General features: G+C 42.1%; 1 protein-coding gene across 2 annotated transcripts in view; it reads right to left on the minus strand.

Annotated features, from left to right (window-relative positions):
• The window catches only part of Tp53bp2 (tumor protein p53 binding protein 2), a 53,145-nt gene that overhangs the window by 6,509 nt on the left and 25,576 nt on the right, over positions 1-21,060 (minus strand). For both annotated transcript variants that reach the window (XM_026779805.1, XM_005348933.3), the window contains 13 exons: positions 19,784-19,866; positions 18,267-18,368; positions 15,878-16,052; positions 15,069-15,250; positions 14,547-14,711; positions 13,987-14,215; positions 12,377-12,484; positions 11,910-12,058; positions 10,174-10,636; positions 7,665-8,443; positions 4,695-4,832; positions 3,774-3,907; positions 652-818 (listed from right to left, as the gene is read on the minus strand). In XM_026779805.1, coding sequence (XP_026635606.1) covers positions 652-818; positions 3,774-3,907; positions 4,695-4,832; positions 7,665-8,443; positions 10,174-10,636; positions 11,910-12,058; positions 12,377-12,484; positions 13,987-14,215; positions 14,547-14,711; positions 15,069-15,250; positions 15,878-16,052; positions 18,267-18,368; positions 19,784-19,866 — 2,874 coding nt within the window. The remainder of the gene's footprint in view (positions 1-651; positions 819-3,773; positions 3,908-4,694; positions 4,833-7,664; positions 8,444-10,173; positions 10,637-11,909; positions 12,059-12,376; positions 12,485-13,986; positions 14,216-14,546; positions 14,712-15,068; positions 15,251-15,877; positions 16,053-18,266; positions 18,369-19,783; positions 19,867-21,060) is intronic.

The raw sequence follows: 21,060 nt of genomic DNA on the forward strand, positions 1-21,060 counted from the left end.
CGAAAGAGCAAAGGCCTATGCCTTTAATCTCTGGGAACTTTGTGAACAATTGGTAGGAAGCCTTTGAGAGTTTGGGCAAACTAGCCTCTTGAGACCTCCTGATTTTTTGTCTTCTCTTAAGCCAAAATGAACAGAAGAATGTACTGCAACTGCTAAATTCTACAAATTTAAAAAAACAAAAACAAAAAACAAAAAATCCTACATAAAGACAATCAACATATACCCGTCTCGGCTTCCCTTCCATTTTTCTCTCAACAGAGATCTGTATTTAGGTACAGCCCTAACAGGACATGTTTTGACAGAGATCAAAATCATAAACTCAGAACATGAAACAAAAACAAACTCCAAAACATGTGTTGTCTTTATCTTTTAAATCTCATTTACAGCAAGCTACAATTCACTAAATGCTAAAGCCATAATAGAGGGTCTTCTGAACGCACACCAGTAATCAGCTGTAGCTGAAGATGCCTCTGACAGTAGCTTTTTCTAGGCACATGCATGGAAGCTGTATCGTATCTGCTCCCTAGGAGATCCTATTCTCAGAATTATGTAGAGCAAATAATAAAACACTTCCTGAGCTTTGAGTATTCCCTAGGGACAAAAAGATAATGGATACAGCAGCCAACACATGTGACGGCACTGGCTACATACCATAGAGAAACTGGGAGCACTGCGTGTAGCCTTCCTCCATCTCCTCACACTTGTCTGCAGCCGTCTGCATGTCGCTGTAGGTCATCGCAAACACGGCTGCTCCTGACTCCACCAAGAACTTACACACCTGGACATTGTTGCAGGAGGCAGCACAATGCAATGGGGTCCTGTGAAGTAAACACAGTACTGATTAGAAATGCGTCTCCAAGCTCAACAACCTCCACTTGGTAAATTATCTGTGAAGAAAGTTCCTCAGTCTCTTACCTATTAGCCTCACAAATGGCTTTTAAAACCAGTTCAATCGAGACAGATGACTGCACCCATAAAAGAATTACAATGGAGCACAGTGGGGCTGGGAACTCAGTGCTAGTGAAGAATCAAGGAAATAAAGTCTGCGCAGTGATCTAAAAGGAACAGCTTCGGGTGGATTTGGTTCTGTCTGGATTCCCTGATCTTATAATCATTCCTATTTAAATTTTAATTTTTTATAGCCTGCATGTATGTAAGTGCACCTCTTGTGTGCCTGGTGCCCACAGAGGCCAGAAGAGGATGTCAGATTCCCAGGAACTGGAGTTCCATACAGATGGTTGTGAATTACAATGTGGAAGCCGGGAATAGAACCCAGGTTCTCCGAAGAACAGCAGCGCACTTAACCACTGAGCCATTTCTCTAGGCCTGAAACCTGATCATTTCTTTCAGAGTAAAAACCAAAGTCTTTAAACTATAGCCTGAATGACAGTATTTATTTCTTCTCATGGCCAACTTTCCAGGAATCAAACTGCACACACAGACTCCCTACAATATTTTTAAAACTCACAGTAAACTTTGACTCTGTCAATTCAACTCTAAGTAGAAAAGTGACTGTAACCAACTGTAGAGATGATTCCAGTAAATACAGTCCTAATACAGTGACTGTAATACATACATACATGCACACACATAATTCAATCTATTCTAGGCAAAAGGTATAATGAACATTAATATTATAGAAAAAAAATGTGCCATCTCAAATCTCCAAACTTAAATAATTGGCTTAAGAATATTATGAATCAGTCTCTGAAAAAGCATAATATTTTTCTTTTCCTCATTCAGTCTGGTTCCCTTGGATACGCTTTTCTGCTTGTTCTCTCTTTGTCGCCCCCAGCCCCATTCTACCCCCTTCTAACTGTAGATGCTGGGAGTCCTGGGTGCCCCACTTGTGCCAGACAAGTGCTTCACAACTGTGCTGCATCTCACCTGTGATCTGGGTACACGGTTTGCTTTTATTTATTTACAGACAAGATCTTACCATATAGCCTTGGCTGGCTTTGCACTTAGGGATCCACCTGCTTCTGCCTCCTGAATGCTAGGATTACAGGCTTATGTCACCACTACAGCTGGATATAGTTTTTAAAAAAAGAAATTCATACCCTTCATACTTCGGAATACTATTGTTGCTATTTTGGTGAATATGACTACAGACTTCTGTGTGCGCACATGTACAGTGTATGTTTGAGTGCATGCTTCTATGTGTACGCACATATACAGTGTATGTTTGACTGCATGCTTCTGTGTGTGCGCACATGTACAGTGTATATTTGAGTGCATGCTTCTGTGTGTGCGCACATGTACAGTGTATATTTGAGTGCATGCTTCTGTGTGTGCGCACATGTACAGTGTATGTTTAAGTGCATGCTTCTGTGTGTGCGCACATGTACAGTGTATGTTTGAGTGCATGCTTCTGTGTGTGCGCACATGCACAGTGTATGTTCGAGTGCATGCTTTCGTGCACGCTGTGTTTTTGAGCACATATGAGTGCATGCCAATGTCAAAGGTCAGTTAGGTATCTTCCTCTATCGATGGAATCTTCCTTCTACTTTGAGACAAGGTTGTCCTCTGAGTCTAAGCTCACCAACTGGCTATGCTGGCTGGCCAGTGAGATCACAGATCTGCCTGTCCCTGACTGCCCAGACTAGAGTCACAGACCTGGGAACTCAAACTTAGGGCTCACACCTGCAGGGCAGGCACTTTTCCTAACACATTGTCTCCCCAGCCTCATGTTATTCAGATTTGTCTTCAATGCTAGTTTCTAAGAGTAAAAAACTAATACAATCTAAAGTCTCAAACAAGAATAATACGATACAGTAAAAATTTGCTTATGCTAAACCGAAGTGTGTATATGTGTGTATTTATATACACACATAAATATATGCATACATACATCAAAGTATGCAAAAGAGTTCAGGGGCTAGAGGAGCTGCATGTAAGGAGCACTGCTGAAGCAGGTGCATACAAGGTTCTGAATTTAATATGCAGGGAGCCCCCTACTTATACAAAATGGAAGGAACTATATTAAAATCTTAATGTTGGTTACTTGTAGATTATGGAGGTACAGGTTGTTTCCCTCTTCTTACTTTTCTGTTTTGTTTATTTTTCCGTAGTGGACATATATTACTCATATTTTTTAAATGCAATCATAATACTTTTCCAAGTATTATCTGTAACAATATCTAACAAAAAGGAACATATGATCACACAGTCATTTGAAATGATAGGTTAATCAAATTTATGATTTATACACGCATGCATCTGATATTATAATATTAAAAGGAAAAAACAAAATTAAAGTATTTAAATAAATATGATGTTAAATTGTAACATTTTCAGTCCTTTATTGTTTCTCTACAGAAGAGCTTTGCTCCTCCTATGCTTCCCTCTGTGAAGTATCAAGCTAGATGAGCAGCCTGATGGGCTCTTGCACTGTTTCCCTTGTCCCTCTGCAATGTGACTCATCACTCTGTCCAGAGTATGCACACTGTATAGGCCACCTACCCAGTGGTCACATGGCGACCTCCTGACCGGTTCCCATGCTCTAGTGATAGTGATCTAGTAGACAGTATTTTAACTCCGTGGCCTCAAAGCACAGAGCAGGGATGCTGGCAGGTTTATTGCAGTTTACTATTAAAATTTCAAACTTCTTTTGCTTCCAGAAACTGAACAGAATGGCTACTCCAAGAGGACACAATAACTCCAGACAGCACATGGACAGCACGTGAAGAATGTATGCTGACATGTTTCCCGGCATTCCAACAGCACTACAACACTTCTACAACTGGTTTGCTGGTGTTTACGGCAAAACTTACCATCCGTCACTATCTGCTGCGTTCACATTCACACCAAACTGTACCAGGAACTTGACGATTTCTGTGTGGCCTGCACACACAGCATTATGAAGAGCTGTGATGCCCTCATCATTGGGTAGGCTTGGGTCATCAACCTGTCACACCAATAAAAAGGGTGAGAGAGCCACTCCAACTTTATGCCACATCAACCGTCATTACTAACTGGCTTCTTAGGATCAAGAAAATAGAAACTTTGCTGACATTTTAAAAATCATAACTGAAACATAGAGGAACCAAAAAAACTATCAAGTCCCAGAAATAGGACAGACTGCACAGCCAAATTAAGTAAGTACTTACTATAAGAAGGTTTTGTTTAAAATCAGCATCAGAAACAATATCCTTAGAGTTAGTTACCCTTGTTCTTCCTTCCAATTCCCACCACAAACTGGTTTCTAACTAGACATCCTATTTGCTATGATAAGTTACACAAGTTCAACTAAGAATATTTTAAAGGAGTTGGGCATGGAGGCAATTCCAGTATTCATGAAGTTGAGGTAAGAGAGTCATGTATTTGAGGCTTACATACCAAGACCCTACCTCAAAAAAACAAAACAAAACAAAAAAAATAATAGGTTTCTGAGTAGAGACCACAACTATAGCTCAATACTATAGAGTACAAATTCATACACAACAATTTTCAGGAAGACATGTTCTTATCCCTACCAAAGAAGACTTATGCTAAAATAGTTCAAGTGTAAACTGAGCTCCTCCGTTATCAAAACCTTAGTTACACTCTCAAAATAACACAGCTTGTTTTAGAGCATGCTTTGTACTTCTCTCTACAACTCCGTAGTCCTAAAAAAATAAAGTTTAAAAATAGGATTTCCCTATAGTAGCTCCTATTTTGAGCTTTAAAATAAGATATAAAGCTATGAAATTTACCTCATAGATAATTCTCTGTACAAGGTCAAATTCTCCCTCCAAAGATGAATCTAGGAGCAAAGCTAGAGGGTTGAATTTCACCCTCATTCCATGAGCAATCCTCTCAGAGCCAGTTTTACGCAAGTTTGTCCTTTTGCCCTGTAAAGGAAATGTGTGGGAAGTTAAGAGAGCAACAGAGTAGGGGCAGCACTCAGCTGAATTAGTGAAAAAGACTCCTGTGTGGGATCCATCCATCCATCCATCCATCCATCCATCCATCCATCCATCCATCCATCCATCCATCCAGAGATGGTCTCACCACTTAGCTCAGGCTGGCCTGGGACTTGCCATGTGGCCCAGGCTGACTTTTATTTGCAATCTTCCTGCCTCGGTGTCCCGAGCCCTGGGATCACAGGAGTGTGCCGTTGATGCCTCTCCGTGGAACTCAGAGTAAACTAAACTTGGTGGCACACTGAGGACCACAACTATACAGGGATTAGTGTCTCTAAATCACTTATCTAGTGGTGTAACGTAGAGTCTCACTCTTAAACTGGGCAATACTCAGAATCCTAACAACTCACATACACAAGTGATTATTTACTCAATCCTCATTAAAAACCAAATCACCCTTATCGCACAGAAAAAAATGCACATGAAATCAGCAGGATCAGAATTTGAACCTAGGTAAGTAAGCCCTTCCTCTTAAATATGTCATAACATAGCCCTTCCTAAGACACAAGCAAACTTAGGCTGCATAATGAAGACCATTAGTTATAACTAGATACACTAACTAGATACACTGAGGAGAGCTGTACCTCGTAAATGAGTAGTCATGTTAGTTAAGTCAGGCTTTAGAGAGGCATTTTAAAAATGAGATCTAATGTTCTGTGAAACAGGATTTTTACACACACACACACACACCCCTTCTTAAATTACATTTATTTGGAGCTGGAGAGATGGCTCAGCTGTTCTTCCAAAGGACCCAGGTTCAAGTCTCTGCACCCACATGGCAGCTGACAACTGTCTGTAACTCCAGTTCCAGGGGATCTGACACTCTCACACAAACATACATGCAGGCAAACACCAATGCACACAAAATACAAATAACTAATTTAAGTTACACTCATTTCTGCATGTACGTGTGTGCATGTACATACTCATGTGTAATGGCGCAAGCGTGGAAGCCAGAGTCAGTTCTCTCTGTCCACAATGTGTGTCCCAGAAATAGAACTCAGATTGTTGAGCTTAGCGACAAGTGCCTTTCTTTGCCCACTGAGTCAACCTACTGGTCCCCTTCTTCATTTTTATCTCAGATATGAAGAGGCAGAGCTTTGCAAAAACATTCCGTGATAAGTATTATATCTCACAGATGGGAAAGGCTAAAGTGTCAGACAAGATGAAGCAGTCTAACTCTGTGCTATCAGTCCCCTTCTTTTTGGATGCTAAAGTGACCAGCTACCTATTTCACAAAGTAAGCACCTAGCCACCTACTTTCAAAGAAACATATTCAATCAGGGTATCTGTGAAAGGGCAGTCAGTCATTTTCTAGGAAGAAAATAGCAATCTTCCAAAGGAAGTACAGTGATATAAAAAATATGGGCTCAGATATACAAATCAGATCTAAACAATCATCCAGACGTGCCATTTGGACTGTACTGTGTTTTTCTTTTTCCTTTCTTTTTTTTTTTTTTGAATTTCTGAGACAGGGTTTCCCCATACCTTTGGTTCCTGTCCTGGAACTAGCTCTTCTAGACCAGGCTGGCCTCAAACTCAAAGAGATCCACCTGCCTCTGCCTCCCGAGTGCTGGGATTAAAGGCGTGCGCCACCACCGCCCGGCTCTGTACTGTGTTTTCAATTCACAACTCAGCACTCTATTTTGTTTGCACTTAAGGAATCAAAAATGATTTCCAACCAAACAACAGAAAAGCAGACTGCACACACTGTGGTATTCTCTCCAGCCTATTTCAAAGGGACATGATAAATTTCCAAAATAATCTTAATATTGGAAGAAGTGCAGAAGGCATTCTCAGGCCAGAAACATAACTCTGGAAGAACTTGATGCTAGAGAAAGAGGAGCCAAGAGACTGTGGTACTTGCTAAGGCTTTCCAAACAACACTGACAGGAAGACGAGGACAGAGAGCCTGCTCCACCGCTCTCTGCTGCTCCCACTCTCCCCAACCCTTCTAACTTTATCACTGTTTCAGACTCAACCCAACATTTCACTAAAAATAAGTTTCAAGGGGCTGGAGAGCTGGTCAGTGGTTAAGAGCATTGGCTGCTCTTGCAGAAAACGCTGGTTCGATTCTCAGCACCCACAGGCATCTGTAACTCCAGTTCCAGGGGATCTGGCACTCTCTTCTGGATTCCGTGGGCATTAGGCATGCATTCAATGCACATTTATACAGGTAAGCAAAACACTCCTGTACAGAAAGTAAAATCTTCGTTTCACTGCTAGAAAAATCAAAGCCTAGAAAGCAGTGGCACAGCCAATGAGAAGCTGTACTAGCTGCAGAGTGCAGAGTATGAAACCAGGTGTTTCCAATCCACTGTTGCTTCCCTGGCGTGCCTTCAGCTAGAGAAAGAACAACGGTGGCCTTTACAGGCATAAGAACAAACATCTGTTTCCTTTATAAAGTGCACACACACACACACAGCAAAACATAGCAGTGTTTCTCATAATTAATGTTACAGCAGATATAACTCCCACCGAGGATGATTTGGTGGCAAAGGTCTATATTCCAGCTATTCCAGAGGCAAAGGTCTGTCTTGGCAACTGAGACTCTCTCAAAATAAAAAGAGAATTGAATATATAGTTATATATGGTTCAGGATGAATGAGTCCCAATACTGTCAAAAACCAAAACTACAAAGATCCACTTCATGCCACGGAATCATAAGATAAAAAAGCAAACTAGAGAAGAATACAGCCACCATGATGAGCATCGCGAGGAAAGGTCTCCTAAATGAACACGGGACACTAAATTACTTACCGGAGGCAAAGACACCTGCCCAGTGATTTCAGGTGGGCGCATGCGTGCAGCGTCTTCTTCAGACCCCTCTGGCTCCCCACTTGGATATGGAGGGGGAGGGTACGGTGGGTATTCTTCTAGGTACACTTCAAGTAAATGGGGGGCCTCTGGGTTTGTGCCTTCTGTGTTATTCTGGAGACCTGGACTGCTGTCTGTGACTCCTTCAGGCACATAGTCAAGGCCTGGAGGAGGAGCTGGCACGCCACTGCTCTCTATACTGGCACTCTCCACATCCTCTGGAGACAATGGTTCAGGAGCTAAAGCACCCACTTCCTTCTCTGGCTCCACATGTAAATATGGATTTGGGATGTCTACTGGGCTGTCCGTGTTGACAGTCACAGAGCTCGGCGACTTTGTTGGGTGTGCTGGGACTGAGATGGTCTCCATGGCAGCTATGGTGGTCCTCTGATATAAGAGTTTCTGGATATTTGGCCCGTTAGGGCCCTCTGGCTCTGTTATGGAGCTGCGCTTCTTTAATGGCCTTGGTGCATTAGACAGCTTCTTCCGTAGGGCTTCTAAGTCAGCATCGCTCTGGTTTCGGTAAGGATTAGACAAGAAAGGCAGTAATTTCGTTGGGCTGAGTGGTCGAGGAATCCTTTCATTTTCATGGCTCTCGTGAACTGAAGAAGCAGGCTCTGCCTCGGGTTCTGGACTGCCAGGCTTGCCCTGGTTACAAGAATAAATGTTCTCCGGGTGCTGCTGTGGATTCTGAGTAGCAGCTATCACAGGCTTGCCATATACTAATTGGGGAAGACAGGAAGGAAAAGGCCCACTTAGTGCTAGCTAAACAAAACTGGTGAGACACAGCTAATGGTAAGTGAAGTCTCTCCGTTTCAGAGTTACCACATTATTCCCCTCACATATACTTAATTTCTTAAAATAACAAAGACAAAGCAAGGATTTCATCTTTGCATAATAAGCTATACTATAAAACCAACATGTTCACTGATTATAATACACACCATGAAATAGTAAGAAGGAAGAGTGTGGCCAATTATGAGAAACCATGGGCTGTGGCGTGACATCAGTAAAAACTGGCAATGTCTATGTATCCAGACTAAATCAGAGCATAATCTACCCATCTTACACACTACTCAAATGTAGATCAATGTGAGAAATCATACTCAGCTCACAAAACTGAGAACTACTTGTCTTTCCCATAAACATTCTCCTGAAGCATTTCAATTATGTCAAAATTACCTGATTTCCACATTATTATATTAGCAATATTTACCAAGGATTAATAAAAAGACTAAGAGGCAGCATATACACTGATACATTAATATCTGTTATGAAAGCCTTGAACCACAATTGTATGCTTACTTCACAACTAACAAGACATTTTCAATCAATTAAATCATGGCCAGTTGTATCCTGGCCTTATAACATAACCAACAGGTCAGAAAAAAACACAGTCAGACTGCACATGTTTAACACAAACTAATTTTATTATGCTTTCATATTTACTTAGTGGTGGTATCCTCACTAGAACAACTTAAAACACAAGAGAATGTTGCTTTTAAAAATCAAGAGACAATGTAACTGTCCCACCCTCTGCATACCAAGAATAGTGGATCAACAGTAGAGGTGCAGCCTTCCGCACCATCTAACACCTGTGACTCTGTCATCCCCACATCAGCAAGTTCCTTCAGGACTGAGAGCCAATTCATCTGAGAAGTCAGTTTTCAACTGTCAACTTGCCACAACCTAGAATCACCTTTGAAGAGAGCCGCAGTTGAGGAACTCTAGATCAGGTTGGCTTGTGGGCATGTCTGTGGGGATTCTGATAGTGAACTGACGTGGGAAGGCCCAGCCTGCTGTGCATAGCTATTCCCTAGGTAGAGGTCTGAACTACATAAGACAGAAGAAAGTGAGAACAAGCAGGCAGCGTGGGTTTAGTCATTTCTCACCACTCTTAACTGTGAATACAATGTGATCAGCTGCTTGCGTTTCTGACCTGACTTCTCCAAAACGATAAACTATACCCCGGAATTATAAGCCAAATAAAAGTTTTCCTCCTCTGCTGCCTTTTGTGGGGTTTCTATCATTGTCGTAGATATAAAACTAGGACATTATGCAGTGTCTGCAGGAGCTACTACAGCAGCTGACATGTGACAGGCACGCCACTAAACTCCCAAGTAACCAGAGCCACAGGCAAAATTCTTAGAACAACAGCTTCAGCCTAAGAGAGTGGTATTTTATTGGTTGCTGGCAGCGCGACATAGGACTTAAGCCCAAAATCTACACAAGTAAGAATCTCACCAGTCAAGGGTTAGGTGAGATGGCTGTGTATAAAAGTTCTAACCACTCAAGCCTGACCACCTGAGTTCTATCTCTGGAACTCCTTATAGAAGGGAGAACTGACTTCCAAAAACTGACCTCTGACCTCTACATGCCTACTGGCACATGTGTTTGTGGAGCACACGCTCTTATCCTCAGCCATAAAAAATACAAACAAATAGAACCTTACCACTTGAAAAGTGGGGGCCTCTGGGGTGTGTCTTGGTCAGAGCGCTCTGCACAGCCTGCTGGAAGTTTTTTCCTGGCGCCTGATGCTGGGTGTACATGGAATAGATTGAGCTTGCTGCCACCGTCTGGGGTTTTCGGAAGGCTGGAGGGAAGGTATCCTTGGAAGGCTGGGGTGTAAAGGGCCGGACCGCAGCAGCAGGTGGACTTTCTTGTTTAGATCCTGGAGAGAGGACTTGGTCTTGGCCACCTGAAGGTGCACCTGGAGATAGCAGCACCCTTGGCTGCGGCCCTGCTGGCTTGAGCTTGGCTCCCATGGACTGAGCGGCCATGGGCAACTGCTGAGGATTTCCATCTGGCTTCATGTCAGAAGCTGACTGACTCGTTTGTCCAAAATAAGGCAAGTTAATCTGTTTTGGCTTTGTAGGAACAGGAGGTGGAACTTTAGCCACATTTTTATTTGCAGCCTGTAACACATATGCAAACACACAGAGCAAGGTGGTTAAAATACTGTACAAAATTATACAGACACCCGGTCATATCACTTCACATAAGCTCACACACCACGAGTCCACCTAGAGTCCAGCTCAAGGGCTAAAGCAGTCGCCACACCACGGGTGGACTGGAGTTTGGACTCCAAGAACCTGTGTAAATGCTGAGTGGGAGCTCTCCATAATTCCAGCCTGCAAGCTGTCTACAGCCAGCTCTGGGTATGACTGAGAGCCACTACTTCAAAGAATGAGGAAGAAAATCCCAGCATCAACCCTGGACCTCTGAGACACCATGGGAACATATGCACTCACACATGTGAACATGCATACACAAACATATATACTCCTGTACACTAGATACATACTCATGAAAAGTAGACAAAATATTGCTTCTACATTTTAAAATTATTAAAGCTTTAAATCAAATTAATAAGGGACTTACAGTGAGGTACTTGGATTCCTCCCCATGACTTCTTACCTAGTCTTGCTTCCTAGCTGGGCAGAACTCTTTACTGCCACTTTTCATATCCATGGATGACATCAGTACATAAAGAACATTCTGTTCATCGGAGGGGCATACAATCTAACTGTAACCCCATCCTTTGGCAGGCTAAGGCAGGAGGATCACAAGTTTGAGGTCAGAGTAAAACCAAGTCTCAAAAAACCATTCCAAAACAAGCAATTCCAGACTTGTATGCAATGCAGAACACTTGAAAAACCACCTAACTTGCAGCATTCACCCATAGGTTCACATACCCTAATTTAAGACCCTAACAGTCACTGAGGATTGGCCACCGTGTCTTTGACATAGCTCGGCTCTAGATTTCCTCATGGGTTTTGCTGTTTTCATTCTTTGAGACAGGATTTTTCTCTTCAAATCTGAGGCAACCCTCTGCTCAGCATCTCCAGTGTTGGGACTAAGTCATAAGCCACCATGTTCACAAATCAGATTTCAAAGGATTAAAATACCTGGGCAATATGAATACTTTCTTCTTCGTTGTACTTACACACTTCAGAGAATCACAAAAACCTATGACCCAGAAGCAAATATGCAACCATCCCCAAGGAGGGAGTGCACCGTCATCTCTAAACAACAGAAACAAAAACAATGGACTTCTATTTTATTTCCTGATGTTCCAGATACTGTATTTCTTCTGCTCTACCTCACAGACAATATTTTAAAATCTTTTCTCTAAAAATGCACAAGAGAAACCCATTAGATGGTAATGACTGAGATAGTGCTAAATACCTGAGCATCCCGCAAGATGTCCTCACTGCTCTGGTTCTTCCTCAGCGTACCAAAGGAGGGTGGGGCAGCACACTGGTCCACTGAGTCCAACATGGAAAAGGGACGCACTTTCTTCTCTTTCTCCCTCAGCGAAATCTCCCCATCATCAACTGAAGGCAAAGAAAAACCCCACTTTGATATTAAAATGCTTGGAATAAAACTACTTTTCATCCATTTCTTTCTCCTAGATCTCTCTGAACACCGTTCCCACTGAGTGCTTTCATATTTATTGTAAGCTGGTTAAAAAACAAAACAATTACAAAAACAAAATATTACAATGCTAATATATTAGTTCTTCAGTTAAGTAATCACATAAATTAACTGCCCCAGCCTTAAAACAAAAACCAAAAACAAGTTACCTAAAAAAAAGTATAAAATACCCTTTAGAGCAAAGCACAGTGCTCAGGAGTGGCACAAAGAAAGCTCACCTTGGTCCAGGGCATTCCCCATGCACTGGGGCACAGAAGAGCCTTGGCTGGGTAAGAGGTCTGCATGGGAAGGGTTCCAATCAGGGCCAACTGGGTGAGTTTTAGAGCCTGGAATGCAGAAAGCAGCACAAGTCACTCACATTCTAAAGACCTCTCCCTGGTCCAGGTGACTTTGAGGCTGTGACTTTTAACCTCTAAAACAAGCTTCACAGCATGGGCGCACAGCCGTTGAGCAAACTTATTCACAATACCCCTGTGTTAGATTTCGTTTCTCCTTTCAGATTTTTAAAGCAGTTAAAAAATCAGCCAAAGCATTGGCTGGTGGTGGCTCCTGCCACCCAGCTCTTGGGAGGCATAGGCAGGTGGGTCTCTGAGTTCAAGGCCAGCCTGGTCTGCAAAGCCAGATCCAGGACACAGCCACAGCTGTTCCACAGAGAGGACCTGACTCGAGAAATTTTTAAAAAAGGAAAAAAAAATTGGCCAAAGCAAAGTTTGCCTGAACCAGAGAACCAGAAAAGGCCTAGTTCAGTATCCCTGACGGTGTAAGGAAGCATTACCATCACCTAGAAGTTAGTTTCCAACAGAGCAGATGGATCTCACAAACAAGGCCTCAGTGATGGACTGGTAAACGCATGCCATGAACTCCAGGCCGGCTGTCACTATTTAGGAGATTCATGATTTTTCTATACTGGTATCTAAATTTCAAATGCCAGCCAGGAATGGTGGCAAATGCTTTTAATTCAGAACTCGGGAGGCAGATGCAGGCGGATCTCTGTGAGTTCAAGGCTAGTCTGGTCTATAAATATTGAGAGCCCACCTCAAAAGCAGTAACTATAATATTTACTCTAAACTATGAAGTATTAATGCTCCATAGTAATAATTATGGCAAAACAACAAATAATTTAAAATTTGTGATTTTTTTCATGTAACAATAGTGAAGAGAAGAAGAAAAAAATGGTTATTTGAATGATAAGAATGTTTAGACCCTGCACCTCCTAAACTCTATCTTTCCATTATGAAATTCTGGCTTGCAGCTCTCCATGTACCTGACAATGACACAGAATCCAAAAGCAAGGGGGCCTCTGCTCCGCCCACTTTTCAGCTCCAGGTGTTCACCCTTGACCTAAAATCTGTCAGCAGGCAATGCTCACGCTTAAGAGCTCATGAAGCCTCACCACTGTCCCGAGAGAGGATTCACAACTTGCCTCCGCAAAACTGCCATTGCTGATATGTGTATACAGTCTCTTCACACAGTATGAAAGATCTCGTTAAAATATCAGATCAAAATTCCCTTCAGAACAAGGGGTATTTTCTTTTCTGAGATAATGCCCCATTGTATAGGCCCAGTTTGTCTTCAAAACACAATCCTCCTGCTTCAACCTCTGCAGAAGTGTTGGACTTAAGGGTGAATACCCACATCCATTCAGCAAGGACATTTCTGAAATAACTCTGATTTTATCCTTAGTGGAACAAGATTGGTTAAAAATCACTAGGCAAGAATTAAAGGAATTTGAGATTTTAGAAGTGGGTAATATGAAAACACCATGATTGGAGAACACACGGGTCGGGGAGAGCTAACTGTGAAAGGACTTGAGATAGCCCACTTTTACCTTTACTTTGCAAAGCAGCCCCGGACCTCATATTGGGCAGCGTCTGCATCTTCATTGGCCCCTCTGCTGACTGCATGACCAGAGAACTATCGGGCAGGGCTGGCTTCACCAGCAGCTCGGGTCTGGAGGGCATCCGTGGCATAGTAGATGACTGGATGTACGGACCTACAGCAGCCACACGGCTTGGTGCTGACACTGCTTGCTGGGGAAGATTTCCATCTGGTGAAACCTTAGTTAAAAAGCACACATCTTTTAATATTACATGTTTTACTAGATGACCAATTCAGAAAAGAATGAAAATTTCAGAATGAGCAGTTTCTGAATTTAGCCAGAGTCTATAAAAAATGTCCCAAAGGAAATACTCCACAATAAACTCTCATATAAGCTTGCTTCACGTCTCAGAGAAAGAAGCTAAGCACACAGGTAAGAACAAAAGGTAAAGAGGAACAGATCACCTTTCGCAGACTCAACACTGCACTGTCCTCTAGAGGACAGCTGTCAGGATTCTGAGAAGCTGTTCCCCCTCGCCAGGCCGGCATCCAGACAGCCCACTCACTCACCGGGAGATTTTCTTTTTGCTGCAGCGCTGCCTTCTTCTTCCACAGCCGGTCCCTGAGCTCATTGACTCGCTTATCCATGACTGCCACTTCTGAATTGCGCTTGTTCAAACACTCCCTCTGTTGTTGCAGCTTGGCATTCTGCTCTTGGTTCAGCTTGTTTCTTAACTGAACAAAACAGGAAGGAAACACAAAGATAACCATGGAAAAGAAAGAAAAGCACCTCCAAGAGGCAATCACATGGTTAACTATTACATAATTTCTAAAAATGTAAGGTGCTTGCTTCCATCTCTCTGCACACCTCACCTCTTGGTTTAAACTTAAGCAACATTTGTGCCTGACCACTGGCTGCGGTTATACCTCAAATTTCCTGTTTGAGCATCTTAAAGTTTATTCTGGATTCCTAGGGTTAGGCTTCCCACTTCCACCCACCAGCTAAAGTCCAAAAGTTACGGTGATCTCTACCGCCAGCTTGTGTTTCTGGGGTGGAGCTCGCACCGCACTGAGACAGTGGCTGCGCCGTACCTGCAGCTCCTTGTAGAGACGGTCGAGTTCAGCCACGGCTGACTGGTTGTCATGGTGGCCATCGATCCTGCCGTTCTTCAGCATCTCTAGCTGCCTCGTAAGTTCCTCCACTTTTGACACAGCCAGAACTAGCTCCCTCTGTTTCTGCTGGAACAAGCTATTCATCTGTTCAATTTCCTCCACTAGAATAGAGAGAATGACCACGGTTGAAAATAAAAATAAGAACAAACTTGCCAGGCAACCAAGCTTTATAATGAACTTTCTAATAAGCAGAGAACTCTTTGAGAACGTCCAAGGACCAACCTACTTTTAGAAGCAACAGAAATCACTAAACGGCATTACAGTCTAAAAACAGACATTTGAGACTCTGAAGAGTTTATATAATGAATAAAGTAAACATTAAACTCTAAATTTTGGAAATCAAATTTCTTCAGAACTTTTGCTCTCAATGTTATAATGGTACAATGGAGCAACTGAATCACTAAAACTTTAATTATTAATAATATGGCAATTTAACAACTAGAGGTACCATATAAGCAAAAATCTTTATCTTCATCAAACTCTTGATCAAGAATTTACGAAAAAATATAATTTAAAATGTAATTTTAAAACTACCTAAAACATTCAGTGCTAACTTCAACTAAGAGGAATTTGCAACATCAAAATTACAGGGAAACACTTTCTTAAAAAATTCTTTTAAATACAAACACTTATTCTCACTACAAAGTCCACATAAACGTCTTGTGCTGCTCGCGCTATGCCAGAACAGCTTCAAATTTGGCCTCCACTGTCCACTGTGAGCCGCATACCCAGCTTCCCGTTGCTCAGCCTCTTCTGCTCCACGTGGCCCTTCAGCGCTCTCACTTTCTTAAGCTTGGCTTCCTGACTGTCAGCTATTTCTCTGAGCCTCTTAAGTTTCTCCTGCTCAGCAGCTTGTTGCTGTTGACGCTGATCTTGTTGTTTTAAAAACTTTAAGCGTTGCTCCTAAAGACAGAAAAGCAGCATTCATAGGCCTGTCGTTTTAAACAGGCACACTACCAACCTCAATACAGCCTCCCCACCCCGTGCACGCTGAGTCTAGTGTTCTGTGACAGGTCTGCTCTCCCACATATCCTGCATGCTGTCACATCACCTGCACGTGGGCAGTATTTGAAACACACACTCCTTCCTTGGTCCACCCTAGAAGCTCTTGGAGGAAAGACCTAGAAATTAGTAATTTTAATCCAACTAGTTCCTTTACAATAAGCAAGCGATAATCCTGGAAGTAGTTTCATAGAGAACTGCTCATAAAACAGATTATATGTGTAGTATATATGTGAGTATATACATGTGCATGTGTGTATGTGTGCAGGCATAAAAGGTCAGAGGTCAACATTAGATTTCTTCCTTGATGATCTTTTCCCCCTCATTTTTATTAATTCTTTGAAGTTTTGTGTGATGAAGTTTAGTCATATAAGCCCTTCTTCTCAGAGCTATGCCTCCTTCCCTACCCACCCAACTTTGTGTCCCTATTAAAAAAAAAAAGATTTATTTTTAATAATGCATATATATAATGGGTGGGTATATGCAAACAAATGCAGGTACCTGCAGAGGCTGAGGGATTCAGAGCCCCTGGGCTGGAGTTATAGGCAGTTAGGAGCCACCAGGCATGAGGATTACAAACAGACTCAGGCTCTCTGGAGAGCAGCTCATGTCTTTAACAGCTGAGCCGCCTCCCCTCTTTAGACAATCAGGTACAGCTGTGCTGCTCATGTACTCTTTAATGTGTTCCTTCTACTGGAGGCGCCAACCTACCAAGAGTCATACCTTAAAGAAAACTGACTCCCCCTCCCAGAAGCTATCAATTGACAATCCCCTCCCCCAGCTGGGGGCAGGACTGCATGTCCAGCTTCCTTCTCCATGCTGGGATCTTATCTGGCTTGAGGTTGCACAGGTCTTATGCATGCTGTCATGCCTGCAATGAGTTCATACGTGTAAATGTCGTCACGTCTAGAAAACGTTTCCTTGTAGTCGCCCACTGCCGCTGTCTCTTACCATCCTCCTGCTCCTGCAATGATCCCTGAGCCTTGGGAGGAGGGAGACTATACAGATAAGGAGTTAAGTCCCTGAAGCCCACAAGGCAGAAGGACATCCAACTCTCAAGTGTTTTCCTCTGATCTCCACGCTTGCACTGTGGTAGAGATATGTATACTGGAAAGCAAAAGCACGTGTGCATTCACACACACGCAGGCACGCATGCACACTAACTTTTAAAAACAAGGCTAACTTTAAGAAGGAGTCCATTTGAGTTGGGAGGCAATGTAAAAAGCAGTTAAATGTAGAGGATATGAATTCAAATTCAGAGTTGAACCCAAGTCACACTATGAATTCCTATCAGATCTTGGACATATTATATCTCTTTACCAAGAATACACATTTGTTTCTTCAACTGTAACACGGGAATAAGCAGCAGCGAGATGGTGGCACACGCCTTTAATCCAGCATTTGGGTGGCAGAGGCAGGCAGATCTCTGTGTGTTTGAGGCCAACCTGGTGTACAGAACAAGTTCCAGGACAGGATCCAAAGCTACAGAGAGAAATCATGTTTCAAAAAACAGTTTTAGAAATGCAGGATCTCAGGCTCCAAACTCTGGATCCGAAACCTATTTCTTAACTGGATCCCAAACTGGCCCTAGGTGATTAGGTCCAGTCTGAGAAGCAATGCACCATGATGCCAGGTATCACACACAGGTAGAAATGGACGCACAGGAATGCATGGAAATACTGCATGCAAGAACACAGGCAAACATCTAACTCAAAAAGAAAAAAAAGAATAGTAACAAAAATTAGGTCAGGAAGCTGGGCGGTGGTGGCGCACGCCTTTAATCCCAGCACTCGGGAGGCAGAGGCAGGCCGATCTCTGTGAGTTCGAGACCAGCCTGGTCTACAGAGCTAGTTCCAGGACAGGCTCCAAAAAAACCACAGAGAAACCCTGTCTCGAAAAACAAAACAAAACAAAACAAAAAAATTAGGTCAGGAAAATTCTGAACTAAAATGACACAAGGACTCCTGAAAAATGCTGAAGAAAGTCACACAGGAGGTAACCTGGGGATAACATCAGTTCCTACGTGAGGGACAAGGGCCTTAATAAGCAGGGTAGACTGTCGGTTTCCACAGAGACATTAACGGCAGTGGGCGATGGGGTCTGTGAAGACACTACCTTAGTAGCCAGCATTTGTTGCTGGGTCTCAATCTGCTGCTGCTGGCGAGATGCCATTTCCTGAAGTTCAGCAAGCGTCAGGTCCATCCTAGGACTATTAACCTACAAACGGAAACACACCACCATCTACTTCCATATGACGTTCAGAGATTCCACTCAAAGGCCTACTGAAAAGCTCCATCGCAACTAATCATAACAAAATTATTCGGATATTAATCCTTACTTTAATAATTCACTGAGTTGACTTATTAAGATATAAAAACATACTAACATATAGGCCAATGATCTTTTAAGTTGTAAATTTTAAATTAAATAGTTTGGTCAGAGTTACTTTGTCCTGTGATTAATTTACAGCAGACTGTGGCTGCATAAATACAGTGCCAGGGTGTACACAGCAAACCTAGACCGCAGCCATCAAAACATGACTGCAACATAAGTCAGCACTGCATGGGCCTGGCAGTGCATGCTTATAACCCCAAGCACTGGGGAGGCCGAGGCAAGAGTTATACCACTTTCCAATCTCCAAAAAACAGTCTAAAGTTGGGTATGGTAGCTTACACCTATAATCCCGCACTCAAGATCCAGAGGCAGGAAGATGATCACAAGTTCAAGGCTAGCCTGATCTGTACAGGAAGAATGAATGAATGAATGAATGAATGAATGAATGAATGAATGATGAGGCAATTTTGTTTAGCGTAATTCCACTCCCATAAAGCTTCCTTTGGGACAGGAAGCACCAACTGAGGGATGATGTTAGGTCACCCTTAGGAAAACCACTTTTGTCAACCACCACTGACCATCACAGTAAGACAACTAACTGTGAATCAAAGAACAGAGCAGCAAGTACTCGCGGGAATGTAGAGCAGAAACTTTAGATATCAGGAACTCTGACAAAAATTAACTATAAGGTAGAGTAAGATAATGCAGGAAATCCAGAATGATATTCAAAATTCTGGGCTCTGGAAAGAACACCTTGAAAGGTGTTCAAGACATTTCAATTCATATACAACAGCAAGATCACTTATTAATGATTTTCTGTCTTTCTAAAAGTAATTATAGCAACAAATAAAATCACCAAATATTTCCTGGAAATTGCTGAAGATTTATTTTGTTGTGAATTTATGGTATACTTACCAAAAATATTTAATATTTAAATATAAACATTTATCATAAGCTAGCTTCTTAAGAGTAATAGCCAAACAAGAATCATGGAAGAATATATATGAAAGTATTTACGGGGCTGAAGAGATGGCTTGGTGATTAAGAACATATCCTGTTCTTGCAGAGGACTCAGGTTCAATTCCCAGCACCCACAGCAGGCAGCTCACAACTGCCCTCTGACCCAGTGCCCACAAATAAGTAACAATTACTTTTTTTTATTTTAAAATGGTTAAAAAAGAAGAAGCCTTTCAAAGGTAGTTATTATTGATCCACTGAACAAGAAAATAAGAGAGTGAGAGTTATCATTCAAAAACATATCAATGTGGCGTACAGTAAGATAAAGAAGAACCACTTACTCCATTTTCCTTTCTCCGATGCTCACCAGGAATTTTCACACCATTTCTTTTTACACTTGGATCTTGAGATCTTGGTCCACTCCCTAAATACAGAATGAAAACCTACGCATTACACTAGAGTTGAGAGAACTCTACAGCAGTTCCTTCCTCCTGTCTGTTCTACTGCTGTGTGATCCTTACTTTGAATGTTCACATGAAGTCTCTAACAGCAATAGAGTGTAGGTCTCATAATTAGGCTTATTTTGAGAACGTAATTATCCAAAACAATGAACAGCAACACGGAGTTCACTTTCCACCTATTTATTCCCTAGGAAGCTGCCTGACTCACTCACAACGGGGGGAATTACTGTATCTGACTCCAGGTAACTCGTACCATTTGCTGATGTTGTTCCTCCTAGCTCTAGTCCATGCAGTGAAGAACTGAAATAGCTTCAGAGGAACCTGGTGGCCCAAGTCTACAATCTCAGCTACTCAGGAGAATCAACCAAGAGAAGCCCAACTGTCAAGCCTGCCTGTCTCAAAACAGAAAGAGGGATGGGGGAACCAGCAAAATCTCAACAGGTTAGTAAGATGTTTGCCCCCAAGCCAAATGAGCTGTTTGATTCCAAGGACCCACAGGTTGAAAAGAGAGAACTGACTCCCTTAAGTTTTCCTCTGACTTCCACATACATGCCACAGTACAAGCACAGGCACACCACGGAATCAGCACATACACACAAATATATACATATATACTTATTATATATATGTGGATTAAATATGAGTGTAATTTTTAAAATGTAAGCAGGCTGTAATATATGGAGATAGCTCAGTAGCAGAGTATTTCCTGGCTAACTGAAAATTAATGACTATTCTGCTCTTTTGACTAAAGACTTTTTCAAGCCAAAACATATATCTTGGCACCACTCAATGCACTAAAAGGAAAGGAATAAATTTAAACTAATACATATATGAAATATCAACAAGGACAACTTTTAAATGTATTAAACTCATACCCACAATTTCCAGAAATTACAACAATCACTACAATTACCTGAGAGACTTTAAGACAAACATTTCTTTGAAACAAATATTTAGTATACCCATCAAGAAACTTAGGATAAACTCTTCTGTCAATAAATAAACATGACTAGCTAGCCTCAGAGCCAAGCATTACACTCCTAAAGAACTCTAAAGTGAGCTTTTAAATGCTGTTTAGCTCTCTAATAATATAACCTGAACCATTTATTACAGTATCTCTGGAAGAAAATACTTTTCTGAGTTCGAGGCCAGCCTGG

Source organism: Microtus ochrogaster, chromosome 6, assembly GCF_000317375.1.
Source record: "Microtus ochrogaster isolate Prairie Vole_2 chromosome 6, MicOch1.0, whole genome shotgun sequence".
NCBI classification, from domain to species: domain Eukaryota; kingdom Metazoa; phylum Chordata; class Mammalia; order Rodentia; family Cricetidae; genus Microtus; species Microtus ochrogaster.